This window comes from Vigna unguiculata, chromosome 7 (genome assembly GCF_004118075.2).
Source record: "Vigna unguiculata cultivar IT97K-499-35 chromosome 7, ASM411807v1, whole genome shotgun sequence".
NCBI classification, from domain to species: Eukaryota; Viridiplantae; Streptophyta; class Magnoliopsida; order Fabales; family Fabaceae; genus Vigna; species Vigna unguiculata.
This window is the reverse complement of record NC_040285.1, coordinates 34246406-34263936: the sequence shown is the minus strand read 5'-3', so window position 1 is coordinate 34263936 and position 17531 is coordinate 34246406. Positions and strand designations below refer to the sequence as shown.

At 35.9% G+C, this 17531-nt stretch overlaps 3 protein-coding genes across 5 annotated transcripts; 2 read left to right on the top strand and 1 right to left on the bottom strand.

Annotated features, from left to right (window-relative positions):
- Window positions 1–661: 661 nt before the first annotated feature.
- LOC114191015 (G-type lectin S-receptor-like serine/threonine-protein kinase At5g24080) lies at window positions 662–5418 on the top strand. Of its 2 annotated transcripts, none has more exons than XM_028080145.1 (5): window positions 662–953; window positions 2064–3424; window positions 3494–3674; window positions 3785–4238; window positions 4351–5418. In XM_028080145.1, the coding sequence occupies exons 1-5, from the start codon at window positions 694–696 to the stop codon at window positions 4687–4689; spliced, it is 2595 nt and encodes an 864-aa protein (XP_027935946.1). In that variant the 5' UTR covers window positions 662–693; the 3' UTR covers window positions 4690–5418. The 2 variants fall into 2 exon arrangements, with proteins under 2 accessions (XP_027935946.1, XP_027935947.1); XM_028080146.1 differs by having other exon boundaries at window positions 840–953; window positions 2016–3424.
- On the top strand, window positions 5218–12876 carry LOC114191016 (WD repeat-containing protein 91 homolog). Of its 2 annotated transcripts, XM_028080148.1 has the most exons (16): window positions 5218–5861; window positions 5946–6068; window positions 6644–6785; window positions 6862–7109; window positions 8043–8089; window positions 8179–8273; window positions 8620–8722; window positions 8815–8909; window positions 9480–9542; window positions 9800–9875; window positions 9949–10057; window positions 10477–10589; window positions 10668–10726; window positions 11646–11735; window positions 12090–12201; window positions 12341–12876. In XM_028080148.1, exons 1-16 carry the CDS (start codon window positions 5471–5473, stop codon window positions 12473–12475), a joined length of 2001 nt encoding a protein of 666 aa, XP_027935949.1. In that variant the 5' UTR covers window positions 5218–5470; the 3' UTR covers window positions 12476–12876. The 2 variants fall into 2 exon arrangements, with proteins under 2 accessions (XP_027935949.1, XP_027935950.1); XM_028080149.1 differs by lacking the exon at window positions 11646–11735.
- An 843-nt stretch (window positions 12877–13719) lies between these two features.
- LOC114190782 (receptor-like protein EIX2) lies at window positions 13720–17026 on the bottom strand. The gene is made up of 2 exons (XM_028079815.1): window positions 14243–17026; window positions 13720–14026 (listed from the first exon to the last, which is right to left on the bottom strand). Exon 1 carries the CDS (start codon window positions 17004–17006, stop codon window positions 14250–14252), a length of 2757 nt encoding a protein of 918 aa, XP_027935616.1. The 5' UTR covers window positions 17007–17026; the 3' UTR covers window positions 13720–14026; window positions 14243–14249.
- Between the last annotated feature and the right edge of the window lie 505 nt (window positions 17027–17531).

The window sequence follows — 17531 nt, the reverse complement described above, 5'->3', positions numbered from 1 at the left end:
GAAGGTCAGAAAAAAGAAGAAGTCAACATTAGTAATAATTGAAGACATTATTGTTGAATGGTTAATATTTGTATATAAATTAATTTTTGCATATACTTGTGATTGAACAAGTAACATTGAAAAATTATTTTTTACATGTAAATTACGGTATACTAAGTTTTACATGTAAGAACAATTATTTCAAATAAGCATAATGAATGAAAAATTGAATGAGGAAGTTAGGTAGTGAAAAGTCAGCATCGATGAGCACATAAAATGTCAAGATGCCCCTATTTTTGAAAGTGAGAAACGTGAACACACGTACATACATTCACAATCATCATCAGCATCTAACTTACTTTGCTACAAACTAATATTTTCAACAATTACGTGTCCATGTTTTATAGCCTTTGCTCTTTCGGCCATGCACACATCTGAATCCCCATTTGAAACCCGCAAAGCACTGTGTCCATGCCACCATACACACACATTTCTAATCATATCTTATTTACCGACCACACATTACCCAACATTTTCAAACGTTGTAGTTCAACCACCACTTTCCACGTGTTCAATTTCTATGTCTTTCTTCTCCAAATACAACACTACACTCCCCCGCTACTCATCCCCTTATATAACACCATGCCGTAACATTTCCCAAGCTTTGTTCTTTCACTCCAAAACCACTCTACCATGCTACTGTGACAACTTTCCATGGCCAATGCTCCTTCCTCTTCCTTTTCATGTTACTGCATAATTCTTGCTTTGGGCCTCTTTTCTTTTAGTACCTGCATTTCGGCCCACGTTGCCTTGGGCTCCAGGTTATTGTCTAGCAAGGCCCAAACTTGGGTTTCGGAAAACGGCACATTTGCTTTGGGGTTTACTCCGGCAGATAGCGATAATCGATTGTTTGTGCTTGGCGTTTGGTTTGCACAGCTTCCAGGAGATCCAACTGTAGTTTGGTCACCCAATAGGTACCATTTTTTCATCTTCCTCTTTATAAATCAACTTATTCTATACAGTTAAAGTTTCTGAATATAGCAAAAATATATGCATGAGAAAGAAAGTATTTGATAAAATGAAATTCATTGAGTGTGTAAATTAAGTTTTTTTTTTTTTTTTGCAATTTAATTTACTGAGAACCTTGACTATGTTAAAAATTGATAGTGATCATACGTGAGGGCCAAAATGAAGAACGAGTAAATGAAAGAAATAGAAGAGCCTTAAGCCAAATATAATGAAAAAACCAAACTGCACCTATATGTCAAGGGAGCACAGGAAAAAAATATAATATATTTGAAAAACTATAGATGCAAGGAGAATCAAACAGTCATATACTCGTAGTTATATATTATTTCTTCGATCTTTTATATAAGCAAATGTGCTTTTTGTTTCAATTATATAATATATGAACTCACGTTTAGATGGTAGGTATTTTTAAAATAAAAACTAAATGTATGACTTTATTACTTAAAATTAACTACTTTAACCCTCTAAATGAATTAGTTTTTTATTTTGTTTATTTGTATAAGAATATCTCTCAATAAATAGCCAAAAGTTATTTTATTTTCATTATGTAAAAGTCATTAATATTTAGTTATTTGCTGAAAAATAATATAAAGGTTAAATTTATTTTGCATACTCTTGTAGTTTTTCTACATTTTTATATATAGTTCTTAGTTTATAGATTTTTAACATTATCTTTTTAATAAGTTTTTACAGATCAATCTTTTAAATAGGTAATATTTCCATTCGTCTTGAAATAATGGAAAGCATTAATTTATTAAAGGGTTTAAACATATCATTAGCAGTAAGAAGTCTAATTAAAAATTGTATAAATATACAATCTTACTAAAACCTTTTAAACACTAGAGGTTAAAAAATTGGGAAATCAATTTAATTAATCAAATGGTTGGGGCTAGTTTTCACACAAAAGTGATTAGATGGTTAGTTCTGGTTTTTGACTTAGACAAAAAAAGGAAGTCATGAATCATATCTCCGTCTAGTCTTTAGTGTTTTTACAAAAGCTTGTGCAGGTTATGAATGCCAACATGTTTCATTTTCTTTGATCTCAATCCAAATAGAGACACTCCTGTATCCCAAGATGCGACATTGGAGCTTGACACCACTGGTAACCTCGTTCTCGTGGATGGAGACATCACAGTGTGGACCTCAAACACCTCAGGTGCTGGCGTACAAGCAGCAGTCATGGCAGAATCCGGCAACTTCATCCTCCAGAACGCCACCAACCACCCTGTGTGGCAGAGTTTTTCTCAACCTTCCGACACTCTCCTCCCCAACCAGCTTCTAACAGTGTCTTCAGAACTAACTTCATCAAAGTCTTCTTCTCATGGTGGCTACTATTCTCTCAAAATGCTTCAACAGCGTACTTCATTAAGCCTTGCTCTCACTTACAATCTCCTCGAGACTTACCAGGCCTCAGATGAATCATACACCAACTATTCCTATTGGAAAGGCCCTGATATCTCCAATGTGACTGGGGAGGTTATAGCAGTTTTGGACCATGCTGGGAGCTTTGGGATTGTGTATGGAGACTCATCTGATGGTGCGGTGTATGTGTACAAGAATGATGGTGACGATGCAGGCTTGCCTTCTGCAGTTCATCAATCAACAGCATCGACTGTTCTCAGGAGATTGACACTGGAAAAGAATGGCAATCTGCGGTTGTATCGATGGGACGAAGTGAATGGCTCAAGGCAGTGGGTGCCACAGTGGGCTGCAGTTTCAAATCCATGTGACATTGCTGGAGTTTGTGGCAATGGGGTTTGCAATTTGGATAGAAGCAAGACAAAAGCCACTTGCACTTGCTTGCCAGGAACTTCTAAAGTTGGAAGGGATGGCCTGTGCTATGAGAATTCATCTCTTGTGGGAAAATGCAATGGCAGGCATGAAAACCAGACATCCCAGTTTAGGATTTCGACGGTGCAGCAAACCAACTATTATTTCTCTGACATTTCAGTTATAGCTAACTACAGTGATATTTCTAATGTGTCAAAATGTGGGGATGCTTGCTTGTCGGAATGTGATTGCGTGGCTTCTGTTTATGGGCTAAGTGAGGAGAGAGCGTATTGTTGGGTGTTGAGGAGCTTAAGTTATGGTGGTTTTGAGGATACAGGCTCAACTTTGTTTGTGAAGGTAAGAGCAAATGGGTCGTGGACTCCAGAAGGCCAAGAAGGAGGGTCTAGTAATAGCTCTTCTGATGGAATGGGAAGTGCAAAGGAGAAGGCTGTGATTATTCCCACTGTTGTGAGCATGGTAGTTCTCATTGTTTTGCTGAGTTTATTACTGTATTACAGTGTTCACAGGAAAAGAACTTTGAAAAGGGAGATGGAAAGTTCCTTGATCTTATCAGGTGCTCCAATGAATTTCACATATCGTGATTTGCAGATTAGGACATGCAACTTTTCACAGCTGCTAGGAACAGGTACGTGTGCATATCATTGCAAGAGTTTCGATTTTGTGTGAAGTTATACTAAAGGTACATGTTTTGCAGGTGGATTTGGGAGTGTATATAAAGGAAGCCTGGGTGATGGTACTCTGGTGGCAGTGAAGAAACTTGACAGGGTTTTGCCTCATGGAGAGAAGGAATTCATAACTGAAGTAAACACTATTGGCTCAATGCATCATATGAATTTGGTTCGCCTATGCGGCTATTGCTCTGAGGGATCACATAGGTATGCACTCTTTCTTCACAATAATAACTATCTTAAAATTTATCCTAACGATGATACATGTTTACTAAACTAAAATTGTTTATTGGCCTTGAAAAATATTTGTTTGACAGGCTTCTGGTTTATGAGTTCATGAAGAATGGGTCCTTGGATAAGTGGATCTTCCCTTCGTATCAGGGGCGAGATAGACTGTTAGATTGGACAACTCGTTTCAATATAGCCATAGCTACTGCACAAGGGATTGCATACTTTCATGAGCAATGCAGGGATCGGATAATACACTGTGACATAAAACCAGAGAATATATTGGTGGACGAAAACTTTTGTCCTAAAGTGTCTGATTTTGGACTGGCGAAATTGATGGGAAGGGAGCACTCTCATGTGGTGACAATGGTGAGAGGCACTAGAGGTTATTTGGCACCAGAATGGGTTGGTAATCGTCCTATAACTGTCAAAGCTGATGTTTACAGCTATGGGATGCTTCTTTTAGAGATCATTGGTGGTAGGAGAAATCTTGACATGTCCTTTGGCCCCGAGGATTTCTTCTATCCTGGTTGGGCTTACAAGGTATATTTTTCAGATTGCACTAATCATTATTAGTATTATGATAATTGTGTATTAAATTTGTTATCTAAGTGTTTGATAAATATAGTGATAGTATAATGTTGGGTTACTGTAGGAGATGACAAATGGGGCAACAATTAAAGTGGCAGATAGAAGATTAAATGGGGCAGTTGATGAAGAAGAGCTAACGAGAGCTCTGAAAGTTGCATTTTGGTGCATCCAAGATGAGGTATCCATGCGACCAACAATGGGGGAAGTGGTGAAACTGCTGGAAGATTCGGTGGACATTAATATGCCACCGATGCCACAAACAGTGCTAGAGTTAATTGAGGAAGGCTTAGACCATGTATACAAAGCTATGAAAAGAGAGAATAATCACTCAAGCTCATTCACTCTTACCAGCCATCTCACGTCTCGTGCCACATGTAGCAATTCCACAATGTCACCTAGATAATCTTCAAAATGTAACACAAAAAATTTGGTCTTTCGTGTAATCTGAGTATACGGGAAAGTCATGGAAGGTTTTGGGAGAAGTCCCACATAAGAAGGAAATAGATTCTTACTCCTACCCATTTCTCAACAACTGTTCTTTCCTTCTACTCCTTTGTAGTAAAGACTGATTGTATCGATAATCTTTGTAGTTATACTCTTTGCAATTTTGGAGTATTTGTCCTTTTGAGGTTATATTCATAATATCCATAATTTTGAATTTTTTACTTATTTTGCTGAAATCATTCGCCAACAATTCATATTATTAAAATAATTCTGTGCCCATTGCTATTTTTAATTAAATTATCACAAACCCCTTTCTCTACCTTGTTGGTTGTATCATTTTTATACACACTTTTACAAGTGTAAAGTACAATTATTTTTATAATTTAAATGAAATAAAAAAACATTTTCTCAATCTAAAAAGATTATTTATTTACTGTAGAATTTAACGGTAAGGTAACGGTGAACCGGTCCAGCTGATTGGATTTGGAAGTGAGGTTAGGGCCTCCGTTCACAATCAGCACCGAAGATCGGAGACGACGCACGTGCAAACATGACTTCAGTTGGTTGCTAACTAACTACCACAAATCGCCACAAAACCCCACCGGCGCAAATTAGCACCGCCACCGCAAACCCTCTCCAAATCCAGCACGATTCTATTTCCCTGTACCAAGATCGATCAATTCTCGATGCTATTGAGTAACGATAACAACAGCGACTTTCGTTTGCGCTTGTAGGCGACGATGGAGAAGATGCGTCACGCGGAGGAGCTGGTGAGGGAGTTTCTGGTGTTCCGCGGCTTCACCAACACCCTCGAATCATACGAGACCGAATTGCGCACTGACATCGGCAAGGGTTTCGAGGTCGACAAGATCCTCGACCTAATCTTCTCCGTCTACGTTCCAAAGTTCCACGCCGATAAGCTTGTGGCGCTTCTCGGGTTCTTCAAGCACTACCTCTCTTCCTCCTCCGACACGCCGCTCGTCTCCACGCTCTTGAAGTTGGAGGCTTCTATTCTACGCTTTTATGTCGTCCACGCCGTGCAGTGCAACCGCAACGACAAGGTGGTTGAGTTCTTCGCAGTATACGGCACCGAATTGCTGCAGAGGTCGCAAGATTGGACCCAATGGTTCGGTGCGTCTATTTTCTCTTTCGTCGTTTTTGTTTCTGCTCTCATGTGATGAAACGGTGAAATGAGATGTCGTTTTTTTTTTGCAGCAATTCCTTATAAGAAGAACCCGCACTTGGATCCCGAGTTTCGGGTTTTTTTCTCCAAGGAGTGGTATCAGGCATTGCATCTTTCTTCTAGAAACTTCTTCAGCGAGGTTTTCAATGCTACTCATATCCTTTACGTTAATTCTGTTCGTAGTTCTAAATTGGTGTTGTGATTTTATTTCATGACTATCCTTGACATTGTGGAAAATTGCAGTTGATGAGACTGTAGTATTAGAGTTTGGGTTTTGGATTAACTTAGCTCAACAAAACTGTTTTGTGACTTAGTATTCTCTCCCACTTTTATAATTTTCGGAGTTGAGTTTATATTCAACACGCCCCTCATGTTTGTTACTATTAGGCTCAGTGCATGACTAATGTCATAGGTGATTTATTCAAGGATTTAAGATAAACTCTGATTCCATATCAGCATTCTGGTATGGTCTAATTAAATTTTACGAAACCGGTTGATTGCGAGGTGAGAGTTTTCCTTAATTTATTTACTCTTTTTGTCTTATCACTGGTCAATTTCAGATTTAGATTTTTTTTGAACATGGGCGATGTGGTTGTGAAGCGGTGAGACAAACAACCTTTATGTCATTGTAGACCATAATTTAAAACCATGAATTTCGGTGTCTTGCTTGTCAAATTCACAAAATATCGTTATCTCTTTCACAACTTGTATAACCTTAATATTGTATCACGTCTACCTGCACTACTGAAGGTTAGTTCGGAGATGAATGCTACTAATATACTCAAAAGGGATATCGTACAGTTAAATCTGAAGTTATCCCAACTTCAGGGTTTGCTTGATGAGAAAGAGGCACAGTTACGTCAATTTAGAAGGTAAGCGTGTGTTTGTTTATTCAGTCCTATAGCATGTGTTGGACATACTTGGTTTTCTGATTAATTTGGATTGAAGTATGGATGGGAGTACTGGTTCATCAAGCAATTTACGTGAAGAAACTGCTCGTACGGTGAAAAGTTCTCCGGATGTTTTTCCAACTACCACTTCACAAGTAGTTCAAATCGAGGTTATCCAAGATTTAGCGGTGGGTGAACTCGGAAATGTTCATTCCGAGTTGATTGGCTCCACATCTTGTGATGATTCAGCATTTCTATCGGAAGACTGTTTGAGGAATGGCGGAGCTGACGATGCCAGTCTAAAAGGTAACGCAGTGCCTATAGAAGCAGACAGTCATGCTTCAGTACCGCTAACTCTCTTTTAATTCTTTGACCAGTGGACACTGGTTAAAAAAAAATTGAAAAGGATTTTTTTATGAAAAATAATGGGATAGCGTATTGTACTAAAATCATCGGGGAGTGCATTGTTACACAACCAATAATAAACTTTCCCTTTTAATTCCTTAACCAGGGGGCACTCGATAGCATTTACCATTATTTCAATTGCTTGGTCATTGTATTTAAGATAGTTGCTACCTAATGGCTGTTTTACATGGATAGAGTTCTTCTACTTCGTGTGCGGACATTTCAAAATGATTAATTATTGTTCTGAAAAGATAACTAGTTAATTAGTCATGGAAGTGACGATAGAAGTTAGGACAAAATGTCAGACCCCCGAGTTTTGAGACATAAGGAAGTTGTCTGCCAATATGACTCTCATTTGCATTTTTTAAGACAATGATGACATCAGTTTTCCATTGCCACTAGTTGTAAGCTGTAACTTGCAACCACAAATTGCACTGAAACAAGATATTGATTTTGTATGTAGTGAGATCTAGTTTTGTGTGGTTTCCAATGATAGATACTGCAACTATAAGAAGGTACCGGATATGAAAATGAAATTAGAAAGCTAGAATCAGTTGCAGTTTTGCATAACTCATCGAAACGAAACTAAACTGCTTTGTATTTTTTTTATTTTAATTTCAAACACGGAAGCAACCTTATCAGTTTATCATTACTTACTATTTTGTATTCACTAATTCACCATGTAACTCTGATGCACTTTATCTGAACTTTAAATCACACCTAAGTTTCTGGACACTGAATAAATTGTTCTCTAGAATAAGATAGCACTAAATGTTTCTTTAATCTTTGATTTAGTATTTGGAAATAAACAATTGACAATGAATTTTGTGGTAGAAAACGATGGGGATGAGGATTTTGCTGAGGTCAACTTAGAGCACCAGGTAATATTGCCTGTTACAGAGACTCATTCATGTGCCCCAGCTGTTCTGCTTTTGCATTTTCTTTATCAGAATATCAATGTGGTTTCTAGGAGACATTTTTGGGGCACACTAGTCCAATCAGTCGATGCCGCTTCTCTGCATCTGGAAACAATATTGCCAGTGCTTCTCTGGATGGAACTGTCAGGTACCCTTTTTTGGAGTTGATATGAAGTGTTATTTTAGTGGAAAAATGAAATAGTTTTCTTGTAAATTTTAGTCTCAGTTACTCGTTGTAGCATGTACCTTATTTGCCATGATTTAGAACCAATGTGTGCAGATTTATTCAGAACAATAACATAAACGTCACATACAAATTAAATTCAAAGAAAGCTTGATGCACTCTAATACCTTTTTGTTTACAAAATGCCCTTTATATGTTTCCCTTCATCAATCCTGCTTTACCTTTCACTGAGTATCTGCAACTCTTCCTTAATTTTTATGAAGTCTCTCAAGCAATTTCTCCTTTGTTTGCTATGCATGTTTTAATGAAGGATATGGACTTATGATACATCAACACCAGTGTCTAGAAACGCAACCATATATTGTGGCACTGAAATTTTGTCCCTTGACTGGGAATGTAAATCCGACCGCTTGGTATGTGAATTGATCAATGATTGAATTTATTCAGTTTCAATGAACATGAGATTATACAATCAGATTATGAAGTTTTTCCTCTTGATAAAAAGCTTCTTATTGGTACATCCGATGGGTGCATTAAAGCATGGAATGTGGATGCAAAGAGAGTTGTCTGTGATCTCAGCACAACTGAATCATTTCCAAGGTATTTCCCAATTATATGCTGGCTTAAATATTTTGAAGGTCACGAAAAATATAGCAGTTTTTTTGTTTTTTAATCCCTACATTTGTTTTTTGGTTTTGCTCCTTGCAATAGTCATTGTTTTTGGTCCTTGTCATGCCATTAACAATAATATGTTTTATGTCTTTGCAAATATAACAGTGTTGGTTTTATGTTCCTACAAAATATAACATTTGTTTTTAGTCCCCACAGATATAGTAATTTTTGGTTGCTCCCTACTTTTTGGCCTCCATAAAATATAAAGGTTTTCCTTTTTAAGTCGCAACTGTTTTGACAAGGATAAATAAGTGACGCTAGATAAAAAAATTACAGAAACTAAAAACAATGTTATATTTTTTGGGGACTTCAAATACATTTGAACCTTATGAGTTTTTCAGGTTTCTGTGAAGGACACCGGTAGGTTGATACACCTACACTCGCTGTTTTTATTAATAGAAGAGTGAGAATACATGTGTCAAATTAGTATAAAAGTGTGGCAAAGTAATTTTTCCCTTATGTGAACTACCTTTTAACACTTCTACCCATGTTTTACAGTGTATTGGACATAAAGTGCAGTCCTGTGGAACCTATTTTTGTGTCTGCAGCAGCATCTGGAGGGTAAATTTTAAATTTTTAAATATTGAATTCTTTCGTATACTATTAAATTAATTTAATTTGGTAGTTTGACAATCTGTTTTAAAAATGTTAGTTTATTTATGATATGTATGTTTTTCTGTTTTGAACTCGGAAATAAGGATGAATCTATGGTTAAATACCATTGGTTAAGGTATCCTTTCCTTTATTTTGCTTTCCCTATTCGTTCTTTCTGTTTTTCACCTTTTGTTAATATTGTGATATTTATACTGTCTGCGTAGTGCTGGTTCCAAATATGTTGACAACCTGGGTTTCGCTTCTCTGACTGTGTGGAACATGAAGACATGGAAAGCCATGGTACGTGCTTCTTTGTATAAAATGTTTTATGTATGTTGTTTTATGGCTATTTTTAATTTTGGATTTCATAAAGACAGTCCTTCCTCTTGGAGAAGATCCCCCAGCAATAACTTCTCTATGCTTTAATCACAATGGAAAGATTTTGGCAGCTGCTGCAGTTGATGGAATGATTCACATGTTTGGTATCCTTAATTTTATTCATTTGATTCCTTGCTGGGGTCTTGGTGATTCCTTTATGGAATAATTTTTGTTGTTGTTAACACATTTCCATTATCATTTGACTTGATTGTTATATTTCCATTATTATCTGTTTTGACTCTAATTTCACTTAATCCTTGGCTTTTATATAATTACCTTCAGTTATCATCACTTAATTTGAATAGTGGTATTTATTTATATCTTCTCTTTCTGGAGTTGTCAATTTTCTGGGATTTCATATGCATTCTAGAGGTTCCCTATTTTAGACTAAGTTATTCTAGGATTATTAGGCTCAGTCATTCAGTAAAATAAAACACTGCAATTTTTTTGGATAATAGATTGTATTTTGAATGTTGAATCAGTGACCCCATGGTTTGACAACGTCATCCTTAACCAGTCGAAGACATGTCTGCTGGTCTACAAATCACTGGCTGGCCAGCACATGATTCTTCCATCAGTTCTATTTTGTTTGGACCAGACGAGACTAGCATTTTTAGCCTTGGCTCTGATGGGAAGGCAAGCATAATTAATTTAATGTTATTCCAGCTCGTGAAAAGGGTAGTACATCGGTACTGATTGCTTCTCTATTGTCAGATTTTTGAGTGGAGCTTGCAAAATCAAGGTCAAATCCTGTGGTCGAGAGACTGTAGTAGGTATGTTCCTAGTTTGGTAGCTTACAATTAGATTTAAAATGTTTCCGTTTTTTTTTTTCTTTTTGTGTGGTCAGTTGTACTTTGTCGAAGGTAGGGAAATTAGATATGAAATTGAGGGTAGTCATATGTTGGACTCAAGAAGTAAACAGACTTCAATATGAATAAATTATGGATAAAATATCGGTTTTAGGTCAGATTTTAGTACAAACATCAAGTAAGACAGGGTTTCTCCCTATCAAAGAATTTCGGCTTTCAAATACCTGAAAAAGAAATCCAAAATCTTAAAATCATTCTACAGAGCTTGTCAGAACCTACATAACAATAACTATCACACCATTACATATAACTGCGGAACCCTGAATTCATCTAAACAACTCATCTTCAATGAATAGTGCGAGGAAGATTACCCTTTGCATGTTCCGTCTGCTAACTTTGTTCAACTCATTCATAAAATATCCTCAGGCTTGTTCCTCTAGAATTTCTAACTACACAAGTAACATGACGAACAGCTGCACATAATCTCTAACCTAATATGTTTGACAGATTGCACTAACATGCTGCTAAGTAACATCTCTAGAACAATTCTGCAGTCAGTTTCCAATTCTTCTCATGTAATTTCTTTTTCAAATACTGAAATGGTAAAACCAATGCACAACAGACCCTCCATCCATTGTCACAAAGGCTAGAGCCCCCTTCATCTCTGGTCTTGTGTTTGGAATCTTGAAGTACTTTTCTGCCCAAGCCAACCCTCCAATTGGATCACTCATCAAATCTAGGCAATTTAACCCTCTGTCTGCACTGCCTTTCTTTAGCTGTTTCAGTATATTTATCTCCATCATTGATTGAGTTTGCATTTGGATGTTCATGACTATGTGTAATGGGAATTCATGAATGACTAGGACTTCCTGTATCTTGACAGGCCTCTCCTGAAGCCTTTTTCTTCATCTATTCCTTTGTTAATCTCAACAGGCCAGAACATCATCGTAAGTTTAGATGGTGGAAGGCAGAGGTATATGATGTAGTGGATTGATAAATAGTCATATTTAACCAATGCTGTCGATCAGAAGGGGTGAAAAAAATGTAACTTGTGGACTCAGATAGTAAAATCCTCATGAAAATGCACAATTAATTATATTTGCACGGATACTTATACGTGAAAATAACAGAAAATACTGGAGTAGCTTGCTACGTTGCCTTAATTACAACTGGATGCGATATATATGGAATAACAGTAGTACGATGTGTGCATATTTTTTTCTGGCTTGCTTTCTAGAGAAATTTTGTCTCTATTCCTCCTACCCTTGGTTTTAGACATGTTTTGAAGAATTAATTCTCAGTATGACACCTTTTAACCTTTTCATAGGTTCTGTTACCCCCTCAACGATTCAAAATATTTCAGACACGAGATGGCATTAGACGCAAATGGGAGGAGACTCTTGGTAACATCAAGTTCAGTCAGAGCACCCATATATCAGGTTGATTTTTTTCTCGTGAATTGTGATTAGACCCCTCTGCTTTTAAGGGGCTATATTAGTTATCTATATATTGGCTTGAAAATTTCTGGTTCTGTTGGTAGTTATCTGGAATTGTCAATGTCTGGTTCTCTTGTGTCAGGTTCATGGTCAGCTAAGTGGTTGGAGAACACTTCCGCACGGTGCTCCTATTACTGCCGTAGATTGGCATCCGACCCTGCCCATTTTCTTGACTGGATCAGCTGATAACTCCGTCCGAGTAACATCTTTGTCATAGCACCAGGTTGTAACATGTGAGTCTTTTTATTATTCTTTTTTGAGACTTCATTGGATTTTTATGTTGTAATATATTGGTGTTCTCTCTCTCTCTAGATTGACCATAGATGTATAGAGGTTACCAGCCGATCTTATATTATAAGCAGCATGTTTTGCTATTTACACACACAAATACCATTTTTTATGAATATTCCAAAGGCTCAATTTTTTTATAAGAACCAACTTGGACTTGATGTACTTGGTTTGTTTTGAGTTGATGATCACGTGTAAGAGATATGGAGACCTTCTAAACTAGAACACTCAGCCTTGTATTTTGTTTTCCTGTGAATTTCAGGTCTCTTATTTGTATTTGGTTATCTCATGTCCATTGTAATTAATGCATAATTGGGGGTGTTACCTTGATTTTCCTCTACTAATTAAATCATTTCTTCTCTAAAATGATAGTATGAATGAGGTCTCATTGATGATCCATGTTTGCTTACTAATTAGCGTTCATCAATGCATATGTTTGCTTTATTAAGAAAGAAATTTTCGAGATCTGTTATTAAAAGCATGTATTACTTAAACAAGATTATTGGGATTCTCATAACATGATCTTGGTTCATAGCTCAAAAACAAAATAGCAAATGATTTTGGTAAGGATTGTTTTTCTTATTTTACATGCTTGCATTTTTAAAAGTTTTTTAATTAACTATAAGTTTCTTACTGGTTTTATGTCTAAGACATTCCCTCAATGAGATGGATTAACCCACTAAATCAGGTTCTTTTGGATGAAAATTCATACATAGAGTTGACGGAGTAAACAACAATTTTTTTATGTGATTGTTTTTCAAAGTGATAGAATATCGAAAAATTTATCTGATTTTTTTTTTAACTTTTCTAAATATTATGCAATTCCATTAATAAAAAAAAGTAAAGTTTGATGATATAGTTCTTCAAAATATTTTATAATATTAGTTTTGATCCTAATATTTTTGTAAAAAAAAATATAAAACTAAAAATGTATTAAAAATGTTATAGGATTAAAATTGTTGTCTCAGAATATTTTGAGGGGGGAAAAGAAATTTAACCTTGAAAAACTGTCTTACTTTTGTTCTTCAAAGCTTCACTGTATACTTTAACTTCTGACTCTCTGCTTTCTTTCCACACTTCTACAATCTCGTGTATTTATGAAAGATTTTCATTTACTTCACTTCTGGACCGAAAAAAAATCAGAATCAACTCATCAACGTTTCAAATGATCATTCCAATTTAATTTAATATGTATCTTAAAACCATCTCCAAATACATTGCAAACCATTCACAGAATTCAAATTCCAGAGTAAACAGAAGCCTTTACAATGGATTATGTAACTTCGATAAACTTAACTGTACAAGTTACGACTTTTATTGTAGAAAATAATTTATATATTGGCCGTGTAAAGCAAATTTACACTGCCATTTCATCACACACTTCTTTTATTTTTATATATCCTGAATCACACATGAACTCCCGCTGCAAAAACCTCTGTATTTGATGTGTAACTTTGTGAAGCACATGAACATCAAGGACCTGCAGTGCATAAAATGCAACTGAAGTTATTAAGTATATCTGTGACTATATTTGAAATGTGTCCATGTATTTGTGTATGCATGGTTGCATGTATTGGATCAATCAAAGAGAGGAAAATGTAATTACTTTATAGATAGTGAATAATATATCGATTTAAAAAAAATGCATTTAAACTTTACTAAATTTAAAATTGAAAGAAAATGTCTCTTCACGTACCGCAGTCCTACATTCCAGTAATGGAGTTTGTCTTTTGGATCACAAAGTCAGAAATTCGGTTCAAGAATTTAAAATAAGCATGTCTGCATTTTCTGTTGAAGAAAACGGTGCCCAATAGTCCCCAAAATCCTGCGGCAAATCCCATTCCTAGTCCCATGTCGAACCATGAATGCACCTGAAATTTGTCATCATCTCTATCATCTCCTCTCATAGATTTTTTGTTGTTGGGATTTTCATCTGGAGGACACATCTTAGTAAGTGGAGGTCCACATAGGCCAGGATTGTGGATGTAGCTAAGATTTGTGGAACCAAGTTGAGTCCCCGCTGGGATTTTGCCAATAAAATTGTTGAATGATAGATTCAAGACCCCAAGAAAATGCAAAGCAGACATGGACTGAGGAATTTTTCCCGATAAATTATTTGATGAAAGATCAATGGACTCCAACTGTTTCAAGTTGCCAATCTCATCTGGTATCGTTCCAATGAATTGATTATGGGACAAATTCAAGGACTGTAATCCAGTGAGATTACATATCCCCAGAGGCACACTTCCAGACAAGTTGTTGCTTGAAAGATCAATGGCATTCATCACATCAAAATACGGTAACTCGTTTCCCTTTATAAGCAGCTGAATGCTACATGAAATGTATACTGATAAACCTGGATAATTAAGGGTAAATTTGAATCTACGAGTTACAGAATTACTAAAAACCATGGCTGTGATGTTACGGAGACAATTGGGTATTGCTCCTGATAATTTATTACTCGCCAAATTAATTATCATTAAAGAACGAAGTTGGCATAGTTGCGTGGGAATATGGCCACTGAATTGATTAGATCTCAATTCAAGACCTTCAACTTTTTGCCCCAACCAAGTTGGTATCACCCCAGAAAGATTATTTCGACACAGATCAAGTATCCGAAGATTCTTGCAGTTTCTCAGTGAAAAGGGCACCTTTCCGAAGAACTTGTTGCTTTTCAGATACAGAAAACGAAGGTTAGACAAGGAACCCATTGAGTGAGGAATCTCGCCAGTGAGGTTGTTGAATCTTAGATTGATAAGAACCAACGATTTCCAATTATTCCAACAATCTGTGAGTTCTCCGGATAAATTATTATAACTCATGTCCAAATACACTAAATTGTTTTCATGTCTCATATTGTGACACAAAAGACGAGAAATGGATCCTGACAATGAGTTATTACGTAAGTGTAAAACAACCACTTCTGGTGATATACGCGGTATGCCACCTCTTAAATTATTGTCCACTAACCAAACCACTTTTGAACTTAGAAACACCTTTGACATGTCCCCATTGATCGTGTTGTTTTCCAAAGAGATGTATTCGAGTTGAGCAGTGAAGTTCCAAAACATGTCTAGAGGTTCAAATGAAGCAGTTGAGTCTCTGATGGTCAGATATTTCAGAGAGCTTTGTGTGAATAGCCATGCAGGAAGTTTGTCTCTCAAATAACCCAATTCAATGTTTAGAAGTTGAAAAGGAGGGACCCACTTGGGATCGAAGTCAAAGATCAAGAAGGGTGAACTCAGGGAAAAGTTCTTTAAATTTCTTAAAGAACGTAAATTTTTTTCAGACACAGTTCCAGTTAAGGGATTTTCTGAAACTCTAAGGGTTTCTAATTTGAAGAGTTGTCCGAGCTCCACTGGAAGGTTTCCATTCAAGTCATTTGACTCGAGCATCAATTTGATCAGCGATGACAAATTTCCTAAACTTGTAGGGATTGGACCAGAAAAAAAATTGTTTGAAAGATCAAGTTCTTGTAGTTGTTCAAGTTGTCCTAGCCAACTTGGAATGGGTCCTTTGAGAATATTATCACACAAAACCAAGGACTTGAGACTTTTAAGATTTGGTTGTGTTTCGGGTAGTTGGCTATGTATCTGATTCTGACTGAGGTCAATACGAGAGATTTCACAACTAAGATTGAACAACCAATTAGGCAACTCAAACATAAAATGGTTGTCAGCAAGATTTAGAACTTGAAGTTTTGTGAAATTGGCATGTTGAAGAAATGGATACATGTTTTCAAGTTCACAACAGTTCAAGTGTAACTCTAAAAGTGAAGGGAGCATGGTCACTGGTTGAAGCCAGTCAATGTCCTTGTGAAGATAAACACCACCAAGGTTAAGATATTGCAGTGAGGTAAGATGGGAAATCCAATGGAGATTATCGACGAAAAGATCATAATTTTCTGATAAATCTAGATACTGGAGATTGGTGGAGTTTCGACACAGACGAGAAAAGTTACCTATTGGTGGAGTTAGCATTGAGGTATATTGCATGAACTTGAAGTTATTGTTGCTCAAATTCAAGTAACTCAAAGATTGAAGTTCCAACAGAGAGAAGCTGAGTGTTCCTGTTAGGCAGTGTGATTTGTGGTCCTTGTCTAAAAAATCAACAACTTTAGGGTGATTTGTGTGACAGGGGAGATGAAGATTTGTAACTTTACCAGTGATATTGTGACATTTGACTCCAGTCCATTGACAACAATCTAAGTTTGAGATCCATGAGGAGAGCATGCCTGAAGGATCTGTGAGTCCTTGTTTGAAGAGCAGGAGTGTGTTCATGTCTTTTTTGTTGCAATGAATCTTGGAATTGGACATGACAGAACCAGACATGATTGTGAATAGTGAACAAAGTAAAAGGAATTTCAGTTTAACAAAGACAGAGGCATCCATTATTTGGAAAGTGCGTGTGTTCGTGATGGGAAGGAATACAATCCATGGGAAGTATTTATAATGGCACATGTGTTGCGATACTTGTCATTCAATGTTTGTCATTCAATCTTTTGCTACTATCATTAGGGTTAATTATTATATCTGAATTTTTTTTTTTTATGAAACTGAAACTCTTTTCATAATGTTGTTAAAGAATTAAAGAAAAAAATATATTAAACCATTTTTAACTTTGACTCATATAATATAAAAATATTAGATAGCCCAAATAAACACCACTCATTCTCATTTTTTTTATAGGTTAAATATGTTTTTAATCTCTAAACTTTAATTCAAAATTGAAATTCATCTTTATCTAAAATTTAATACATTTTGATTCCTAAATTTTTAAAATGAATTAATATAATCATTTTAGTCTAATTACGTTAAATTTTGTTAATATGCTAAACATGTTTTTCACCTAAATAATGTAAATAATTCAAATACTAATATATAAAAAAAAATTAAGTAACTAAATTAAAATAATTATTTTCATTCATTTTTAAATTTGAAAAAAAGAAAAAAAAAGGAAAGGACTACTTATACTAATCGATATAA

Excerpts from the sequence above, each read along its gene's own strand:
- LOC114191015 (XM_028080145.1), top strand. The coding sequence starts at position 694 with ATGGCCAATGCTCCTTCCTCTTCCTTTTCATGTTACTGCATAATTCTT. Across the intron at positions 954-2,063 it reads GTAGTTTGGTCACCCAATAG|AGACACTCCTGTATCCCAAG; the intron begins GTACCATTTTTT and ends CAATCCAAATAG. Across the intron at positions 3,425-3,493 it reads TTCACAGCTGCTAGGAACAG|GTGGATTTGGGAGTGTATAT; the intron begins GTACGTGTGCAT and ends CATGTTTTGCAG.
- LOC114191016 (XM_028080148.1), top strand. The coding sequence starts at position 5,471 with ATGGAGAAGATGCGTCACGCGGAGGAGCTGGTGAGGGAGTTTCTGGTG. Across the intron at positions 5,862-5,945 it reads AGATTGGACCCAATGGTTCG|CAATTCCTTATAAGAAGAAC; the intron begins GTGCGTCTATTT and ends TTTTTTTTGCAG. Across the intron at positions 9,543-9,799 it reads TCTGCAGCAGCATCTGGAGG|TGCTGGTTCCAAATATGTTG; the intron begins GTAAATTTTAAA and ends CTGTCTGCGTAG.
- LOC114190782 (XM_028079815.1), bottom strand. The coding sequence starts at position 17,006 with ATGTGCCATTATAAATACTTCCCATGGATTGTATTCCTTCCCATCACG.